This window comes from Dermacentor albipictus, chromosome 4 (genome assembly GCF_038994185.2).
Source record: "Dermacentor albipictus isolate Rhodes 1998 colony chromosome 4, USDA_Dalb.pri_finalv2, whole genome shotgun sequence".
Classification (NCBI taxonomy): Eukaryota; Metazoa; Arthropoda; class Arachnida; order Ixodida; family Ixodidae; genus Dermacentor; species Dermacentor albipictus.
In genome coordinates this window covers 76,409,479-76,429,536 of record NC_091824.1, presented here as the reverse complement: position 1 = coordinate 76,429,536, position 20,058 = coordinate 76,409,479, and the positions used below count along the sequence as shown (strand labels likewise).

General features: G+C 43.3%; 1 protein-coding gene across 2 annotated transcripts in view; it reads right to left on the bottom strand.

The window, feature by feature from the left end:
- The window catches only part of LOC135895897 (uncharacterized), a 100,200-nt gene that overhangs the window by 9,884 nt on the left and 70,258 nt on the right, over positions 1–20,058 (bottom strand). For both annotated transcript variants that reach the window (XM_065424128.2, XM_065424129.2), the window contains exon 11: positions 19,523–19,744. In XM_065424128.2, coding sequence (XP_065280200.1) covers positions 19,523–19,744 — 222 coding nt within the window. The remainder of the gene's footprint in view (positions 1–19,522; positions 19,745–20,058) is intronic.

Sequence of the window (20,058 nt, the reverse complement as noted above, 5' to 3'; positions counted from 1 at the left end):
CATGACGAGAGTTGGATGTCGAAGTCACAATGATGATGACAAGCTGCAACGGCATCCTGATGACGGTAAGACAACGAAGGCATGACAACGATGGCATGACAACAGCACGAAGACAACGGGGCGACGACGAATGTATGATGACAACGGAATGACGATGACTGTATCACGAAACCTGTACGACGACAATGGTATGATGAGAATCGGATGACAAAGCTGGAGTGACACTGGTAGTACGACCACGACGGTAGGACAAAACCAGATGAAGTGGGAATGATGACAATGACATGACCAAGCCAGCATGACGACAGTACAATGGCAGCATTATAATGAATGAATGACATGATTACGATAGTTATAAGCAAAGAAATGACGTCGATGAATCCACAAAAGTGGTATGATGACGACAGCATGATGACAATGGGATGACAATACTGAAGTGATGATGACAGTGAAATGACAGCGTGACGACAATGGCATGACAACAATGGTATGACGACAACAGCATGATGAGAGTCAAATGTTAAAGTTACAACATGATGATGCAACAACCATGACGGGATCCTGACGATAGTATGACAATGAATGCATGACAACGACGGTGAGACGATGATGCATTGATGATAACTATATGACAACAATACATTGACGACGTTGGCATGACAACAAGTGTATGATTACAAGGGAATGACGATACTGTATCACAAAACCTGTCTGATGATGATGGCATGACGAGACTCAGATGACATAGCTGGAATGACAATGATGGCAAGACCACGGTGGTATGACAAAACCGGATGAAGCGGGAATGACGACGATGGCACGACCAAGATGGTATGACATAGGATGCATGATATCGTCTATGTGACGATGATGTAATGACGATGATGGCATGACAATGGCAGCATAATCATGATTGAATTACAACATAATGACTACAATAGAATGACAAACAAGTAATGACGTCAATGGATCGAAGGTGGCTTGACAACGACGGTATGACAACAATGGCACGATGATACTGAAGTGATGACGACAGCTAAATGACAGTTTGATGGCTATAGCATGACGAGAATGTATGACGACAGCATAAGTTACAATTTACAATGATGATGAAACCACCGGGACGAGATCCCAACACTAGTATGACAACGAATACATGACAATGATGCAGTGATAACAATGGCATGACAACGGCACAAGGACAATGGGATGACGACGAATGTATAGTGACAATCGCATGACGATGACTACCATGAAACCTGTATAACAACAATGGCATGACTACAAGTGCATCTTGAGAGTCAGATGACAAAGCTGCAGTGACGATGATGGCACGATTGCGACAGCATTATGAGTCTGGCAATGGAGGCATAATAGCAACTGTCTGACGATGATGACATGACAAGGGTGGCATAATCGCAATCGAATGATGACAGTATGATTACAATGAAATGACAAAGAAAGATTGATGTCGATGGAACAACAAAGGCAGGTGGTATGACGGCGGCAGCATGAAAATTGAATGACATTATTGAAATGATGACAGTGATAAAACTATAGTGTGACGGCTATCACTTAAGACTGTGTGATGACCATGGTGCGATGACAGCAGCATGATCAGAGTCAGATGACAAAGCTTGAATGACGACAATGTAAAGGCCACGATAGAATACCGACCCTTACCACATACCAAGTAGCTTAAGGTATTAGGCAACTTGGACTACTGGGTCGGGGTCGAAGGAGTGGCGACAGCATGACAACAGGCAGATCACAAAGCTGGAATGACAACCACTGAACAACCTCAACGGCATTACTATGGCAGTGTGACAGTGAATTCATGATGACGGTATGACGAAGATGGCGTGACGAGAACCGCATGACAAGTGTCGGATGACAAAGCTAGAATGACGACAACGCAATGATCGTGATGCCATCATGACCACGAACCCATACCTTGTGGCCCTAGGTATTAAACATGGGCCATTAGGTCAGGCTAGAAGGTGTTACGATGACGACATGACCAGAGTAAGATATCACGTAGAAAGAATTACAACAATGGAACGACCATGATGGCATCACGGCAAGGAGCACGTACCTAGTGGCTCAAGCAGGTAGATAACTTGTGCCACTGGGTCGGCCTAAGAGGCTAGATAGATAGGTAGGCTCAAAACAGCAGATGCAGGCAAAGAATGCTATTTGCATTATTATGTCACAGCTCACTTTGTGGGGAGTGTAGGAAGTGGGACTGTCACCAAAGTTCCCAAGACACATACTATTGCGATTGATACAATATGGATTGTAACACGTCAGCCATGAATGGAGTGTACTCTTTGTTTCACTAAGGTTGCCTGGCAATGGAAGCTGTTGCTACAGCCACACAAGATGCCTTCACAGAATTATGAGCATCTTGCAGGGTTTCCCCACTAGGAGGTTCGAAACTAGCCCCCCCCCCCCCCCCCCCTTTTCCCATACCTTGGCATCTTCATTGGCTCACATTACCTGCATACTAACTCGCTGCAAATTTGCCAAGCATCTCAAGTAGAGTCATTCAGGGATGCTCCTTTAGAAATCAAGAAGCAGAGAACTAGTGCTTTCTGTCTGGCACCTTTAACACTATTGCACATGATAGTGTTGCAGATTACCTGTCTGTCATAGTGACCTGATGATGATGATGATATGTGGTGTTTTATGGCGCAAGGGCCAGGTTTGACCAAAGAGCGCCATGACATGTGGTAATGTTGGCGATGTATTGTGGATGACATGCACAATGAACTCATCATGGTAGATGTGATATGGCTGTAAAAGGGCCTAAAAAACTTACGCTTTAAGTGGAGTAGAATATATAGGTGGTAAAATAATGACGGTGACTAGGATGTGATGTGGGCTATGGCAATGGGCTTTCGTTAAAACAGGATGCAATAAAACATAACACTGACACCAGAGTTTCAAGAGAGCCCTTGAATGCAGGGCTGTTAGTCGTGTGCTTAAAAGTTGCCTGGCCAGGTGATTTTTAGGGTGTCCGTTTCGGCTAAAAACTCTAAAACTGTTTCCAGATTAAAAAGAGGTTCATCGCTAAGAAAAAATGCAGGGTGAAGGGGTAAATTCTCGCGATATGCAGCAGGGAAATACTTTTTCCTTTCTGTTTCTATTGCAGGGCACTCAATAAGAGCATGCAGGACAGTGAGATTATTGCCGCACTTAACACAAGTTGGAAGATCGCCCCCAGTCAAGAGATGAGAGTGGGTGCCGTATGTGTGGCCTATCCTTAATCGGCAAAGAATTACTTCCTTGTACCGTGCTGTTTTGCCACTTATCCAATTCCGCAATTTTGGTTTGATAATGTGTAACTTATTCAATGTTTGTGTATCCCACTCTTCTTGCCAATGATTCCTCAATTTACAGCGCAGAAGGGGCTTTAGGTCTGTTGCAGGAATGGGGATATTTCCATCTGTGTTGTTAAAACTCACTGACGTAGCCTTTTCGTCAGCAGCTACGTTGCCTTTTATGCCTTTATGGCCAGGTACCCAGCATAGTATAATCGATTGGTTGCACATGTATGCGGAGCATAACACGCTATACAGCTTATTAAAAACCGAGTTCTTGTGCTTTCGTAAGCTAATTAGGGCTCTCACTACACTTAACGAGTCTGTAAATATAACAGCCTTAGCGATATTTTTGAGCCGTATGTGTTGAATAGCCTTAAGAATGGCGTATGCTTCCACTGTAAAGATACTGGTGTATGGGTTTAGTGGTCCAGATGTTGAAAGTGAGGGTCCCAGAGCTGCGTAAGCAACACCAGCTGGAGACTTCGAAGCATCTGTGTAAAATTCATCACATGAATATTTCTCCTTGAGTTCCATAAAATGTGAATATATGTGTGCCTCCGGGGCTCGTTTCGATATTTCTAGGAAAGAGATGTCGCATTGGATAGTCTGCCACTCCCAAGGCGGTGGAAGCCGTGTAGGAGCCATTAGGATATTGTGTAAAAGAGGGACACCTATTTTTTCTGATAGTGCTTCCAACCGGAGGGACAGAGGAGGCCTAGTGGCTGGGCGGTTACGAAACAGCCTAGCAGTGGACAAGTCGCATATAGTGGAATGACAAGGATGTTTAACATCTGAGCTAACTTTAAGGGCGTAGGATAAAGTTAAATATGTTCTTTGGTAGTGCAATGACCATTCGTTTGATTCGACGTAGAGGCTTTGCACAGGGCTAGTCTTAAAGGCGCCTGTAGCAAGGCGGATACCTAAGTGGTGAATAGGATCAAGCATTTTCAGAGCACTAGGTCCGGCAGAATTGTAGACTATTGCTCCGTAGTCAAGGCGTGTTAATACTAGACTTTTGTAGAGCTTTAAAAGGCACCGCCTGTCGCTTCCCCAAGATGTACGTGACAAGAGCTTCAGCAAATTCATAGACTTGAGGCACTTTGACTTCAGATACTTCAAGTGTGGTACAAAAGTCAGCTTACTGTCTAAAAGGATTCCTAGAAATTTGTGTTCATGGCTCACAGATAGCCGTTCTCCATTTAGATCTATTGCGGGGTCCGCCATTATGCCTCTCTTGTTAGAAAATAGGACGCATGTACTTTTTTGTGGGTTTAGTTTGAAACCATTTTCGTCCGCCCACTTAGATCATTTATTTATGCAAAGCTGTACTTGTCGCTCGCAGATACTTAAGTTACTTGATTTGAAACCTATCTGGATGTCATCCACATATACGGAATAAAACATAGTATGTGGTATGGCAGTCTGGATCGCGTTCATTTTGACAATAAATAGAGTGCAGCTCAGCACACCACCTTGTGGAACACCAGTCTCTTGCGTAAATGGACGAGACAGAACGTTACAAACTCTAACACGGAACGTCCGATTGGAGAGGTAACTATGAATCACGTTCAGCAAGTTGCCTCGAACTCCCATTTCAGACAGGTCACGGAGGATTCCAAAGCGCCAAGTTGTGTCGTATGCCTTCTCCAAATCTAAAAATACGGACAGGAAAAGCTGTTTGTGGACAAAGGCATCGCGGATATTTGTCTCGATGCGGACAAGGTGATCTGTTGTGGATCTACCCTCTCTAAAACCACACTGAAATGGATCGAGTATTTTGTTGCTTTCAAGAAAATGGATGAGGCGACGGTTAATCATCTTCTCAAATAATTTGCATAGACAACTAGTGAGAGCTATAGGTCTATAACTGTTGGGTGAGGAAGGGTCCTTGCCCTCTTTGAGGATAGGGATTACGATTGCTTCTTTCCAAACAGAAGGAATGTAGCCTGCAGAGAACAAGGAATTAAAGAGTGACAGTAGTGTTTTTTGGGTTTCGGGGTGTAAGTGTCTGATCATCTCATACATTATCCTGTCACTTCCTGGAGCGGACTTGTTGCAACAGCTCAGTGAGGCCTGGAACTCAGCCATTCCAAATGGACGATTGTATACTTCGTTGGATGTGCTTTTCCGATCGAAGTTCATCTGTTCTGCTAGTCGCTGGTATTTTACGAATGTATCTGTGTAGTGAGATGTACTGGAAATGTGCTCGAAATGTGCTCCTAGACAATCTGCCTGATCCTCCAGGGTGTGTCCTTGTGTATTTAATAAAGGTAAGGGATGAGTTTCGCGGCCTTTTATTTTGTTAACCCTGTTCCAGGCTTTTCGTTCGTCTGTGTATGAATTGATGCTGCTTATGTAGTTTTTCCAACTTTCCCGTTTAGCGCGGCGGCGTGTTCTTCTCCCTTGCGACTTGATCGCCTTGAAATTAATTAGGTTCTCTGTGGTTGGTGAGTTACGAAGGAGATTCCAAGCCTTGTTTTGTTTTTTCCTGGCTTCCCTACACTCCTCATTCCACCATGGAATACGTCGTTTCGAGGGCGACCCTTTTGTTTGGGGGATACATACTGATGCAGCATCAATAATGAACGTTGTTATGTATGCTACTGCGTCGTCTAGGTTAAGTTCACAGATATCATTCCAGGGCAGCTGCGTTAGTTCGCGAAACTTCGTCCAGTCGGCTGAATCAACTTTCCATCGAGGAACATGTGCAGGACACTCACTTTGTTTTTTAAGGTTTAGGACGATGGGGAAGTGATCACTGCCATAAGGGTTATTAATGACATCCCACTGGAGATATGGTATAATTGTACTAGACGCTATGCTTAGATCTATCGAAGAAAATGTTTTATGTGTAGAGCTGTAAAATGTTGGCTTTTTCTTGTTAAGCAAGCAGGAACCTGAACTGAATAGGATGTTTTCTATAAGCCGTCCTCGCGCATCACAGCGAGAGTCGCCCCAAAGTGGGCTATGCGCGTTTAGATCACCGACGATTATGTAAGGGTGAGGCAGCTCATAAATAAAGCTTTGAAATGTTGTGCTAGAGAGTTGATAACTTGGGGGGATGTATATGGACGTGATAGTAACTACTTTATTGAATAGTACTGCTTGGATAGCAACTGCCTCAAGGGGTGTTCGGAGTTGCAGTTGCCGACAAGCAACGCCTCTGTCTACTAGTATTGCTACGCCACCGGACGATGCAACAGCATCATCTCGGTCTTTCCGGAAAATTGCGTATTGCCTAAGAAAGTTTGTTTGTGTAGATTTAAGATGTGTCTCCTGAACACACAGCACCTTTGGATTGTATTTGTGTAAGAGTTCTTTGATATCATCGAGGTTATGGATCAGACCTCTCACGTTCCAGTGTATTATTTGTGTATCCATATTGTTTGTGTTTATGTGCTGTGTGTCAAGAGATATGAATTAGGTTGGCTCAAGGGACCTTTCCAGGCCCCTTGATGCGGGGTATTTCTTTTTTCTTGGCGCGCTCCAGGGAGCAACGCCGTTCCTTCGGCGTCTGAGACGCCGGCGAAGTTTTTGTTACATCCATCGCCTCGTCAGAGGCGCTGGATGACGCCCGCTCAGCGGGCACTCTCGGGAGTTTTTCGGGCCTGTCTGCACGGGCAGTGGCCCTGGGACCGGCAGGCTCGGAGGTCTGCTGGTCCTTCGTGGTAGGGGGCGGAAGAGCAGTGGCTGCTCCCACCAGGGGGGCTGATGGCGTAACCGTCGTCACACTCCGTGTGACTTGGGCGGCCGCCGAAGGATGTAGCGCTGCCCCCCGGCGCGCCACATCGGTGTAGGAAGGACTAGACTGGTTGTGGAGAGCGAAACGTTTACGTGCCTCTGGAAAAGATAGGTTTAGTTTGACTTTGAGTTCTATGATTTGTTTCTCCTTTTTCCACGAGGGGCACGATCGCGAGTAGGCGGGGTGATCTCCTTTACAGTTGGCACAGTGGTTTGGTGAAGTGCAGATGTCAGAAGCGTGTTCAGAAGAACTACACTTAGCACAAGTAGCACGTCCTCTGCAGGTTTGAGACCCATGCCCAAAACGCTGACACTTGAAGCATCGACGCGGATTTGGGATGTATGGTCGAACACGCAGCTTGCAGTAGCCGGTTTCTATTGTTTCAGGCAGGTCGCTGGTTCCGAAAGTAATGATTATGTGTTTGGTCGGTATTTGTTTGTCATCTCGCCTTAATGTTATTCTTTGGACTCTTACTACGTTCTGGTCTTGCCATCCTTCTAGTAGTTCGCTTTCACTCAGTTCGAGAAGGTCATCTTCTGAGACGACTCCGCGGACTGTGTTCATGGATCTGTGTGGGCCCACTGAGACTGGAATTTCTCCAAATGCTACAAGTTTCGAGAGCTTGTCATATTGTGTTTTGTCGCGAAGTTCGAGAAGAAGATCACCACTTCCCATCTTCGTTACTTTATATCCTGGGCCAATTGCTTCCGTGAGGCATTTTGCTACAACAAATGGTGAGATCATTCTGACTGTTTTGCTATCGTGCTGACTGTGTACAACATGGTACTTGGGAAAAGATTGCTTTGTTTGCATGAAAAACGTGAAAGTTTCATCGGTGCGCCCCCTCTTGAGGGAGCGATCAGGTAATGGTGGAAAGTTGCTTGCCATAAAGCATTGGAAATTTCGGCGGCGATGGTGGCCACCCACCACCGAGCCCAACAAGGGGATGCTACAAGGTTAGAAGAATACCTGCAGGCGCCAGCCATGCATCGCCGCTATAACCTTATATATATACCCAAGGTTGGATATACTACACACGGTTAACCCTTGCCACCAAGAAATACGGAAGTAATAAGAAGTGAAGAGGAGACAGGAAAGGTGAAAAAGTGGGAGAGAAAGACGAAGATTAGAGAGGAGGACAGGAAAAGGCGACTGCCGGTTTCCTCCAGGTGGGTCAGTCTGGAGGTGCCATCTATGCGAAGCAGAGGCCAAAGAGGTGTGTTGCCTCCGCCGGGGGGCCTTAAAGGTCCAAACACCCAGCATCGGCTCAACCTCCAGGATCCCCCTTTCCCCAGACACGGCTAAGCCGCGCACGGCTACACGCGGGAGGGTCCAACCCTCATGTGCTCGGGTCCGTGGTGTCGCAACACACCAAACGCCTGCTCACGCAGACGCCCCTGCGGGGCATAGTGACCTGCAAGCTCAATGGAAGACCGGATGCTATGAAGGAAACTGAACCTTCTATGGTGGGCTCAGGGAGTAATTGTCCCCTTTCGGCCTCCTTCACCTGCCCCCTTTGCACACTGATGCATACAATCCACACAGCAAACAGCAAGAACTGTATGCATGTGCACACACAAAACAGCACAAGACAACAGAAAACAATGCATTGGAACACCTATCATACGATTTTCACTGGTCACAGGAATAGAAAACAGCATGTGGAAAATATTACTTAATCGTTACCTAATTATTACAGGGCATAGCGGCATTGAGAATATGCGGTTCGCTCAAAATCCACTTGTTTTCCTTGTGAAGATCCTAGACATACTGCATGAAACCATAACAAGCTGCCTGGAACCAGTAGTGGACACTGCCTGTACACCTGACCTCGATGGACTGCTACAACAAGTGCATCAGAATTCAATTGGCGACCATGAGAAAGTTTGCATCATGGTTCTACGTCGTCGTGCTCAGAGCGCTGTGCAGTGGATGCCCAAGTGGTGACAACATGCTGGCCAGCTGTAAAAGGGCTGCCAGCTTGCTTCATGCTCACAGGGCACGACGGCATCGAGAACATGCGGTTCACTCAAAATCCGCTTGTTTTCCTTGTGCAGGTAAGATAAGGCATTCTTAGAAATGCTTTCATTCAAGTCACCTTTTTTTTTTATGCTGCCATGCCTGTGGCTGTGTTTTGTGTTGCATATACTCACTTAAGCACACAAAATCATATTGTTGCTTAGAGGTTACATGGAGCAAAATCAAGGGCCAGACATGGCACAAACTGCTAAACTTAAGGAAGTTGCATCAGATATTAAAGAAATCAAAGAAACCCATCTCATGGACATTGATAAGAAACTGGATGCCCTCTGCGCTCTCGAGGAGAAGATTGTTTTTCCAAGTTCAGTTTAACCACATGCATAATGTTATTCAGGCATTCGATTCAAAAATTGAAGATTTGGAAAACCATAGTAGACGCTCAAACTTTCCAATTTATGGACCTCTGGAAAAGGAAGAAAAATACAAACTCAGTGCTTGAAACTGCTCTAAAGAAAGGAATTTTTCAGGATATTCTTGAGCAGGACAGTATTGAAATTGAGTGTATTCAGATACTGGGTAAGCAACAACCTAACAAGACTAGACCTGTCATACTTAAGCTACTAGATTCAAGAAATAAATTTAGAATCCTGAAAAGAGGCTTCAAGCTGAAGGACACAACAATTTCTACAGGTGAGGATTTTTCACAAAAAGTTTGTGACATCAGAAAGAAGCAGTGGGCCTGTGCCAAAGCAAAGCACAACAATGATAAAGTTTCTCTAGCATTCTATATACTCTACATAAACAATGCACCTTATGTTTGAGATCATAAGTTAAATGACAAAGTACTGTTGCAAAAAAACAGCCATACAACCCCAAGCCATCGAATGACCAGACGTCATGCGCAGAAGCAAAACCAAAGCTGAGATGCCTGAGTAAAGATATCAGTGCTTCTGCCCCAGTAGGAACTAGACCTTTACCTCATATCACGAAGTGTAAACAGAAGAACCTAAGATTATTAAATGTAAATGCACAAAGAATTTTAAACAAGGATTCTATAGAAGAGAAGCTGCTCGAATGTGATCCGCACATTACAGTTCTAACTGAAATGTGGTTACATAGCCATCTAACTGACAAAGTAGTTTTCCATCCATCTTACAGTGTTTTTCGTAAGGACAGAACAATTAAGGGTAAAGGCGTTGCCATTCTTGTGAAGTCTTTCATTCAAGCAGTTATGTTAGAGGACGTCTCTGAACTTGAGAACTTATGTGTCAAAATCCCCTTCTGGGATCACTGCTTTGTGCTAAATGCAAGCTACAGACCACCGGACGCTGCACCTGAATACCTGATAAAATAGCAGAACGACACAATTCCAGAACAGAAAACTTTTTCTTATAAGTGATTTTAACTTGCCAACCATTAATTGGGAATTTCTTCAGGCGAGCCGCAAATCCAACAAAAATTCTAACACAATCTTTGATATCATGCTCTCCCATGATCTAACTCAAGTTGTAAGACAACCTACTCGTGAACAAGGTTCTTCTTGTTCAATTTTGGACCTAGACTTTTTGAGTCATAATTTCAATGAGCACACCGTCCTAATTGAAAAAGGCCTGTTTGATCATCATCCTGTAAGTGTTGCTATACCCCGTGTTACCTCTATCTCTCTTAATAAACACAAGGAAGTACGTAACTTCAAAGATTATCCAAATGCTAATGATACCTGCATTGTAGAGTACATTGAAAGTTGCCTAGTTCAGTTTAGGGAAAACGAGCATTATGTCAATGCCTTATGGAGTCAATTTAACAAAATGTGTCATCACTGTGTAAATAGCTTCATACCAAATAAATGCAAAAAAAACGTTTCTAAAAGGGCGCCCTGGATCGTGCGCAAAAATATTCACCTAAAACACAAAGCAAAATAAATCAACAAGAATAACCCACGGTCACCGGTCATTAATGAGCTTGAGTTTAATTTGGGTCACAAATTATGCGAATGGAAAGATTTTTACTTTATAACAACACTAACAAACTTTTAAGAATATTAACGTAGTAAGTTCTGGAACTACATAGACAGCAGCAAAAAGCAGGTGTCGCAGATCTCGGTTAATGGAAATACAGTTACCGATCTGAAAATAATTGCACAGCAATTTAATAACTTTTCCAACAGTGTATTCTCCAAAGTAAGTGTTCACAGTGTGTCCCATCGACAAGTGTTCCAACTCGCTGATGTTCCCTTTGTTTCTTACCCTGGCGTGGTTTCAATAACCTTGGTCTTCAAAACCAAATCATCTTGTGGTCCAGACGGCATATCTAATGTGTTTCTTTCGCCCTACGCTGAAATTGTTGCTCAATTTCTCATTGTGTTGTTTCAGTGTTCACTGTTAACTTCAAAACTACTCAGCGAGTGGAAGATAGCCCAGGTTGACCCTGTCTTTAAGAAAGGCAACCATTTATCCCTAGAAAATTACTGTCTTTTATCATTAACATCATCAATTTGTAAGCTCCCTGAACATGTAATCGCTAAATGCATTGCAGAATTCCTTGAACAAAACTTTACATTAACAAATTCTCAGCATGGATTAAGGGAAGGTTATTCTGCCGTAACATAGTTAACTACAGTTGTTCATACATCTGCAGAAACTCTGGATTAGAATGGTCAAACTGATGCCATACCTTTAGATTTTAGCAGGGCATTCGACAGGGTAATTCATCAAAAGCTAATTTTGAAGCTCAAAGATATTAACATGCCTGATATACTAATTGCATGGACTGTAGATTATTTGGCTGAATGGAATCAGTTTGTTTCAGTGGATGGAAATGATTTGAGCTGTCTTCCTGAAACATCAGGTGTGCCCCATTGCAGTTTTCTAGGGCCTTTCTTGTTTTTACTTTATGTGAATGTCATTGTTAAGGTATTAACAACAGGGACACAAATCGGACTGTTCGCTGATGATTGTGTGCTGTTCTGTGAAATTACTTGTATTGATGATCAGAATAATCTTAGCTCAAGTCTCGCTAATGTGCTGAAGTAGTATAAGGAATATGGTACGGTTGCAAACACTGAAATAAACTCTCCTTGTATAACTCACAAAAGAACATCATTCAATCATGCGTATCAACAGGGCTCATCTCCACTAAAACAGGTCAGCAACTACATAAACCTCAGCATTACAATAACAAGTGATCTTTCCTGCAACATGCATACAGACAGAATTTCTTCCGCCTTCCGCAAGCTGTGTTTCTTAAAGCATAAGCTTAGGAATTCACCTTCTAGCGTTAAACTTTTCACTTATTTCACGTATATAAGACGCAAATTTGAATATTCTTGCATCTCATGGGATCCTTTTACTAAATTTAGTATCAATAAACTAGAGCCTATCCAAATGAAGGCTGTAAGGTTCAATTATTTCAAATTAGAACTTACAGACTCGCCAAGCGAGGTCATGATAGCCAGCAATATTGAAAAACTCGAAATACGATGGATGAAGAACCGTCTAAACTTTCTTTATTCAATTCTAAATCACAAGTTCACCTTTGACCCCAGAATTTACTCATGTCCTTTATCGAAGAGACAACAAGACATCATTGAGCCCATTCTCTAACTCTGCATTTTATCAAAACTAACATATTTAGACTAGAAACATAGACTAGAAATGAAATAGACTTCATACTCTGCGCTAACCTTGGCATCATACAAGATGTAGACGTGCTCGGCAAGGTGCGCTGCAGTGACCACAGGATGGTAAGAACTCGAACTAGCCTAGACCTGAGGAGGGAACGGAAAAAACTGGTACATAAGAAGCCGATTAATGAGTTAGCGGTAAAAGGGAAAGTAGAGGAATTCCAGATCAAGCTACAGAACAGGTATTCGGTTTTAACTCAGGAAGAGCACCTTAGCGTTGAAGCAATGAACGACAATCTTGTGGACATCATTAAGGAGTGTGCAATGGAAGTCGGTGGTAACTCCGTTAGGCAGGATACCAGCAAACTATCGCAGGAGACGAAAGATCTGATGAAGACACGCCAATGTATGAAAGCATCTAACCCTACAGCTAGAATAGAACTGGCAGAACTTTCGAAGTTAATCAACTAGTCTAGGGGAAGCTATGCTGGACATTGCTTTTTCTTTTGACTTATTGCAAATTGTGGAACAAAACACACGAATTCAAGGCAGTTCTCACTCAATGCTTGACCTTTTTTTTGTCAGCGGATCCATTAGTGCCAAAACGAATTGCGAGATAGTACCTGGCATATCGGATCACGAGGCTGTACTACTCATCGTTAAAGACACCGTGTTAGATAAAAAATCTGAATGTTCATCTTACCGAAATTTCTCTCGAGCCGATGATGTATCAATTATCGATATACTTTCGCTAAATTTCGACGACTTTTCAAGTAGCATGGAAGACGTAGTGTCGTTGTGGTGCAGGTTTAAAAAAATAGTTAAAGAGTGCATTGATCGCTTTGTCCCGTTGTCGACTAAAAAGAAAAATCGCAATAATCCCTGGATCTCCCGCGAGACATTGAGGCTCCAAAGGAAACTGAAACGTGTAAAGAAACAATTTAAAATCGAAAACGAGCAGTCGGTAAAACAAAAGATCGACGACATTTCTTCTCAGCGCAAAAGTCAAGTGTACGCTGATAAACAACGCTACTATGGTGAATCGCTGCCAAGTTTCATAACCACGGCTCCAGAGAAATTTTGGCGTTCTATTTCTCCGACCTCCCAGGAATGTGATTTATTTCATGTTGATGGTAAGGCAGTTCACGGAAGCAAAGAAATAGCAAATGCGTTTAACAAACACTTTAAGTCCGTCTATACAAATGATAATGATGTAATACCACCTTTCGAAATGTGTGTGCCGCCTATACCCGATGTTCAAATAAGCGAACCAGGTATACTCAACATGCTTTTACAATTGAACACTAAAAAAATCTTCTGACCCGGACAACATTCCAAACACATTTTTAAAACGGTATGCAGAATGGACATCAAAGTACTTGCACATTCTGTTCACAAGGTCACTGTGCGAGGGACAAGTACCGAGTGACTGGAGGACAGCCAGAGTGAAGCCAATACATAAAACAGGAAAAAAGCACTGCATTCAAAACTACCGTCCAATTTCTTTAACATCTACAGTATGTAAACTTTTGGAACACATAATCCATAATCATATCTCAGAATTCTTGGAAAACAATAATGTATTAACAAAGCATCAACACGGATTCAGAAAAGGCTACTCTACAATTACCCAACTAGTTTTAACAGTGCACGACTTTGCGAAAGCAATTAACAATGGGAAACAAATAGATGCTATTTTCATGGACTTTTCAAAGGCTTTCGACAGGGTCTCTCACAAAAAACTACTTTACAAATTGAGCAAGATACTGAAAAACTCCAGACTAATTAATTGGCTTACAGCATACCTTGATAGCAGAGAACAATTTGTTGTTTTCAATAATCATGCTTCTGAACGACTTCCGGTAGGCTCTGGTGTTCCGCAGGGCTCGGTCCTTGGACCTCTCTTGTTCCTTTTGTTCATTAATGATATGTTGCATGGTATTCCTGTTATGGCTAAGCTTTATGCAGATGACTGTGTATTGTACTCGGAGATAGACAATGTTACTGACCAGGAGTTGCTGAATGATGCTTTTCGACAAATTGTCGACTGGTGCGCTGCCTGGCAAATGTCAATTAATTTCGAGAAAACAGTTTTTATGTCCATCTCACATAAGAAACATAAACTAACGTTTCCATACGGTATTATTAACATAAATATTTCCGAAGTAACACATTATAAGTATCTAGGACTCTGGATCACAAATGACCTTACTTGGGCTAAGCACCTTGAATATGTAGTATCTAATGCTAACCGCAAGCTTTATTTTTTAAGGAGGGCTTTGAAACTTTCTACTCCCGCTGTACGCCTACTCGCATATAAAGCTGTAGTTTTACCGATGCTAGACTATGCATGTGTAATTTGGGACCCTTTTACTAAAACTGGCACTAACAAGATAGAAATGGTGCAAAGAAAAGCAGCTCGTTTCATTTATAACAACTTCGGACGCACTTCAGTGACACACCTCTTAACAAAAGCAAACCTGCCACCATTAATGCAAAGAAATCGTGTATCTCGACTAAAATTTCTTTTTCAACTTATTAACGGTCATTATAAGACAGATCTCACGGGAATAATTACTTTTTCATCTGGTTATGCTACTAGACAGCGACATAGCCGAACAATAACCCCATTTAGTACACGTAATAATTGTTTTAAGTATTCCTTCTTTCCTCGAACAATCGTTGAATGGAATCATCTAACCAATGACCAAGTTTTAAAATCATCCCTTTCGGCGTTTGTTTCAAGTATTGAGTAACAATTAGTTTTCTTGCTGTGCCACTGCTATGTTTCAGCTCCGTTAACCTGACTTGTATTGTTTTCGTTGCCTATACTATAGTATTCTTACATATGTATTGTTTCCCACCCTGCTAAAATCCCCAATGGGGATTGCAGTATTGATAAATAAATAAATAAAAATAAACAAGCGTAAGACAGCTGACATAAGGAAGTATAATATGGATAGAATTGAACATGCTCTCAGGAACGGAGGAAGCCTAAAAACAGTGAAGAAGATGCTAGGAATTGGCAAGAATCAGATGTATGCGTTAAGAGACAAAGCCGGCAATATCATTACTAAAAAATTGGAGGACGCTTAAGCTTCGCCTTCAAGAGTGGGACGCGACAGCGTTCCCGTCGACCCGCCAAGGGGTATAAGACAATGCGCTACGGCACAGCAATCACTTACGATGCGCCCCGCATCGGACTTAGCGCCCACCTATCACGCGGTGAACGTCGAGCAACGCAGCGTTCGGCGCGACAACGAAACGTGCGCCTGAGCGAACGAAACGAACCAAAGAACTCGGTGTCTCGGAGGGGAAACGATCTACGCCAGCCAAACGTCGTGATCGGCACGGGCAGAGAGATAGATAGTAATCTAAACCGGGAGCCCGGCGAAGCGTCGTCAGGGGAGAGGGAGTCCCGCGACGCGCCTGGCAGCGGTCCCAATGCGCGCGCGGCGCGCCTCCTGTCGGGGCAGCGCCGTACATTGAGAGGAGGGGGTCTTCTGTGTTTGCCGCAAGATGGCTCTGCGTGTGCGGAAAGCGCAAAAGAAATGCAGCGGAAACGCACTTCGCAACTCGTGTAATTGTGACTTCTGTACGTTACATGTTCATAATTACCGATATACACCGCAGTATAACTTTCCACGGCTGGTTTCGAAGGCAACACCGCATTCACTAGAGGCGCGTTTGCACCGCTTGGAAGCATCGAACTCGTGGCTGAGTGGTAGCGTCTCCGTCTCACACTCCGGAGACCTGGGTTCGATTCCTGCCGGGCCAATCTTGGAAGTTGCTTTTTATTTATGAAGCGCCTGCCGTGATTTATCGCTCACGGTCAACGCCGCCGACGCCGACACCCGACGCCGACGACACCGGCTTTTCTGCGACACGAGCTCCTTAACGCTATCGCGTTAATATGGATGAGACAGTTCAAGTGGATGAGGAGTTCTATAGAGATTTATACAGTACCAGTGACACCCACGACGATAATGGAAGAGAAAATAGTCTAGACGAATTCGAAATCCCAAAGGTAACGCCGGAAGAAGTAAAGAAAGCCTTGGGAGATATGCAAAGGGGGAAGGCAGCTGGGGAGGATCAGGTAACAGCAGATTTGTTGAAGGATGGTGGACAAATTGTTCTAGAGAAACTGGCCACCCTGTATACGCAATGCCTTATGACCTCGAGCGTACCGGAATCTTGGAAGAACACTAACATAATCCTAATCCATAAGAAAGGGGACGCCAAAGACTTGAAAAATTATAGACCAATCAGCTTACTGTCCGTTGCCTACAAACTATTTACTAAGGTAATCGCAAATAGAATCAGGAGCACCTTAGACTTCTGTCAAGCAAAGGACCAGGCAGGATTCCGTAAAGGCTACTCAACAATAGATCATATTCACACTATCAATCAGGTGACAGAGAAATGTGCGGAATATAACCAACCCTTATATATAGCTTTCATTGATTACGAGAAAGCGTTTGATTCTGTCGAAACCTCAGCAGTCATGGAGGCATTACGGAATTAGGGTGTAGACAAGCCGTATGTAAATATACTGAAAGATATCTATAGCGGCTCCACAGCCACCGTAGTCCTCCATAAAGCAAGCAACAAAATCCCAATAAAGAAAGGCGTCAGGCAGGGAGATACGATATCTCCAATGCTATTCACAGCGTGTTTACAGGAGGTATTCAGAGACCTGGATTGGGAAGAATTGGGGATAAAAGTTAATGGAGAATACCTTAGTAACTTGCGATTTGCTGATGATATTGCCTTGCTTAGTAACTCAGGGGAGCAATTACAATGCATGCTCACTGACCTGGAGAGGCAAAGCAGAAGAGTGGGTCTAAAAATTAATCTGCAGAAAACTAAACTAATGCTTAACAGTCTCGGAAGCGAACAGCAATTTACAATAGGCAGCGAGGCACTGGAAGTCGTAAGGGAATACATCTACTTAGGGCAGGTAGTGACGGCGGATCCGGATCATGAGACGGAAATAATCAGAAGAATAAGAATGGGCTGGGGTGCATTTGGCAGGCATTCTGAGATAATGAACAGCAGGTTGCCATTATCCCTCAAGAGAAAAGTATATAATAGCTGCGTCTTACCAGTACTCACCTACGGGGCAGAAACCTGGAGGCTTACGAAAAGGGTTCTACTCAAATTGAGGACGACGCAACGAGCTATGGAAAGAAGAATGATAGGTGTAACGTTAAGGGATGAGAAAAGAGCAGATTGGGTGAGGGAACAAACGCGAGTTAATGACATCTTAGTTGAAATCAAGAAAAAGAAATGGGCATGGGCAGGACATGTAATGAGGAGGGAAGATAACCGATGGTCATTAAGGGTTACGGACTGGATCCCTAGGGAAGGGAAGCGTAGCAGGGGGCGGCAGAAAGTTAGGTGGGCGGATGAGATTAAGAAGTTTTCAGGCACGGCATGGCCACAATTAGTACATGACCGGGGTTGTTGGAGAAGTATGGGAGAGGCCTTTGCCCTGCAGTGGGCGTAACCAGGCTGCTGCTGCTGCTGCTGCTGATGATGATGATGAACATATTTCAGTTTTCATTATTTCCACATACAATATCTGATTGGAACCGCCTAACTGGGCCTTACAAAGTGAATGTTGATTAAAGGTTTGTTTGTTATGTACAATGCATTAGTGTTATATTTTCATTTTGTTGTTTCTTATTATTGCATTGCAATTCTGTTTGCAACTATGTTATACTTCTCTTTACAATTTCCACAACTGTGCTCTATACTGATTTACCTTTTGTTATGTGTGCCTGTCCTGCTTTGAGGTCTGCAGTATGTATTTTAAAAAATATTACTTAAAATAAATGTCTCGGTGACTAACCATCAGAGACATTATATACGCAGGAAGATGTACCAGAGAGTAATGTGTGAACAATGCTCTGCTGTTCTAAACTTCTAATGCATAAAGGTAGTGACAATGTGCTGTATGACTTGGCCAGAGTCCCACATGACTCTACACTGGCTCTTGGGCTCCTGCCAATACATTACATCATTGAAGCAATGCAGTACGTGAAATACTGATGAGAGAGCATCCACTCCAAATTAGCCAACTTTAGTCAAGTTCACTTGACATTTTCCTTGTTTTCCATTTGCCTGAAAAGCTTTGCTATAGCTACGTCTTACTAAGCTTTCCAAGTTCATAGACACTATGGTGGTATAAAATAATTAAAGACAATGGATTTTATTTTTGACTTTTACTGATACACATTGCTTGGTGCACCAGGATTTCTGTCAAGACACAACAGCTCAACTGTTTGGCAAATCTTGCAAGGCCTCTATCAACCTAACCGAAATCTATCTGATATATATAGCTTTTTTTTTCTTTAAATTAAATGAAGAAAATTGGGGAGGTAGGCTTCTTTAGCGTCGACTATCCCAATCTAATATAGTCGTAACAGAAGAAGCACAAGAATTCAGAAGAAAAAAGGGAGGTGACAGGACAGGGAGCTATTGTAGTGCTTCGCCCCATCGCTTCTTATTCCTTTTCTTTTCTCCAAATTTTCATGCCACTTCCAAAGGAGCAAAATTTTGGCAACTTCTGACAATAGCTATAGAAAGTACTGAAAGTCACTGTACTCTAATGGTAAAACGGAACTGCCGAGAGATGTGCTGTCTACTACATTACTATGTATGCTTTCTCGAAGCCTCTTGTCAAAACCTTTAAGGAAAAAAAAGGCAATGAAAAAAGGAAAAAAATCAGTGAAAAAAATGCACAGATTAAGGTAATTAAGAAAACTGGAAAAGCAATGTGGTAATGAGCTAACCCTGTAGCTGAAATGCAGCAAAATGTAGAATGTTTAGACAAATCCCTGTTCTCACCTGTGGTCAGATGCTCCTGGAGGAGGAGCTGGGTGAGCCACTTCAATGAGGTCCTTTGCTCCAATGGACATGTAGAGTCGATCAGAGGACTCTGGGGGGCGGGCGAAATCCGACTCCTGGTCTGCCAGAGCCCGCAGACCATCTTCAATGTAGCGCTCCCAGGGTCGCAGCTCAGGGTCTGCGGCACCCTGCTGCCACATTTGTTCAGCCAGCTCCTGCAGCCTGCCCAGCAGAGGAACACGGGTTGTGAATAAGCGAGTGTACATTGTGGTCCACTGTTAAATGAAATGCATAAAAGTGCTACTGTCACTTTACTTGCACTCCAGCTGAAGTGCCAGCTGAAGCTACGTCAAAGCAATACTGTACAGGGGTGTAGAAAGATGCCAGCAGTACCAACCACGAGTTGTCTGTTAGTACCAAGGTGGCCACTTCCACATTTGCCAGACAGGAAGATCCACACATGCTGTACCTTCTTGCGTTCTAGTTAACAGTGGACCCCACTGTACCTTACTCATGTCACTGTTTCTTTCCTTCCT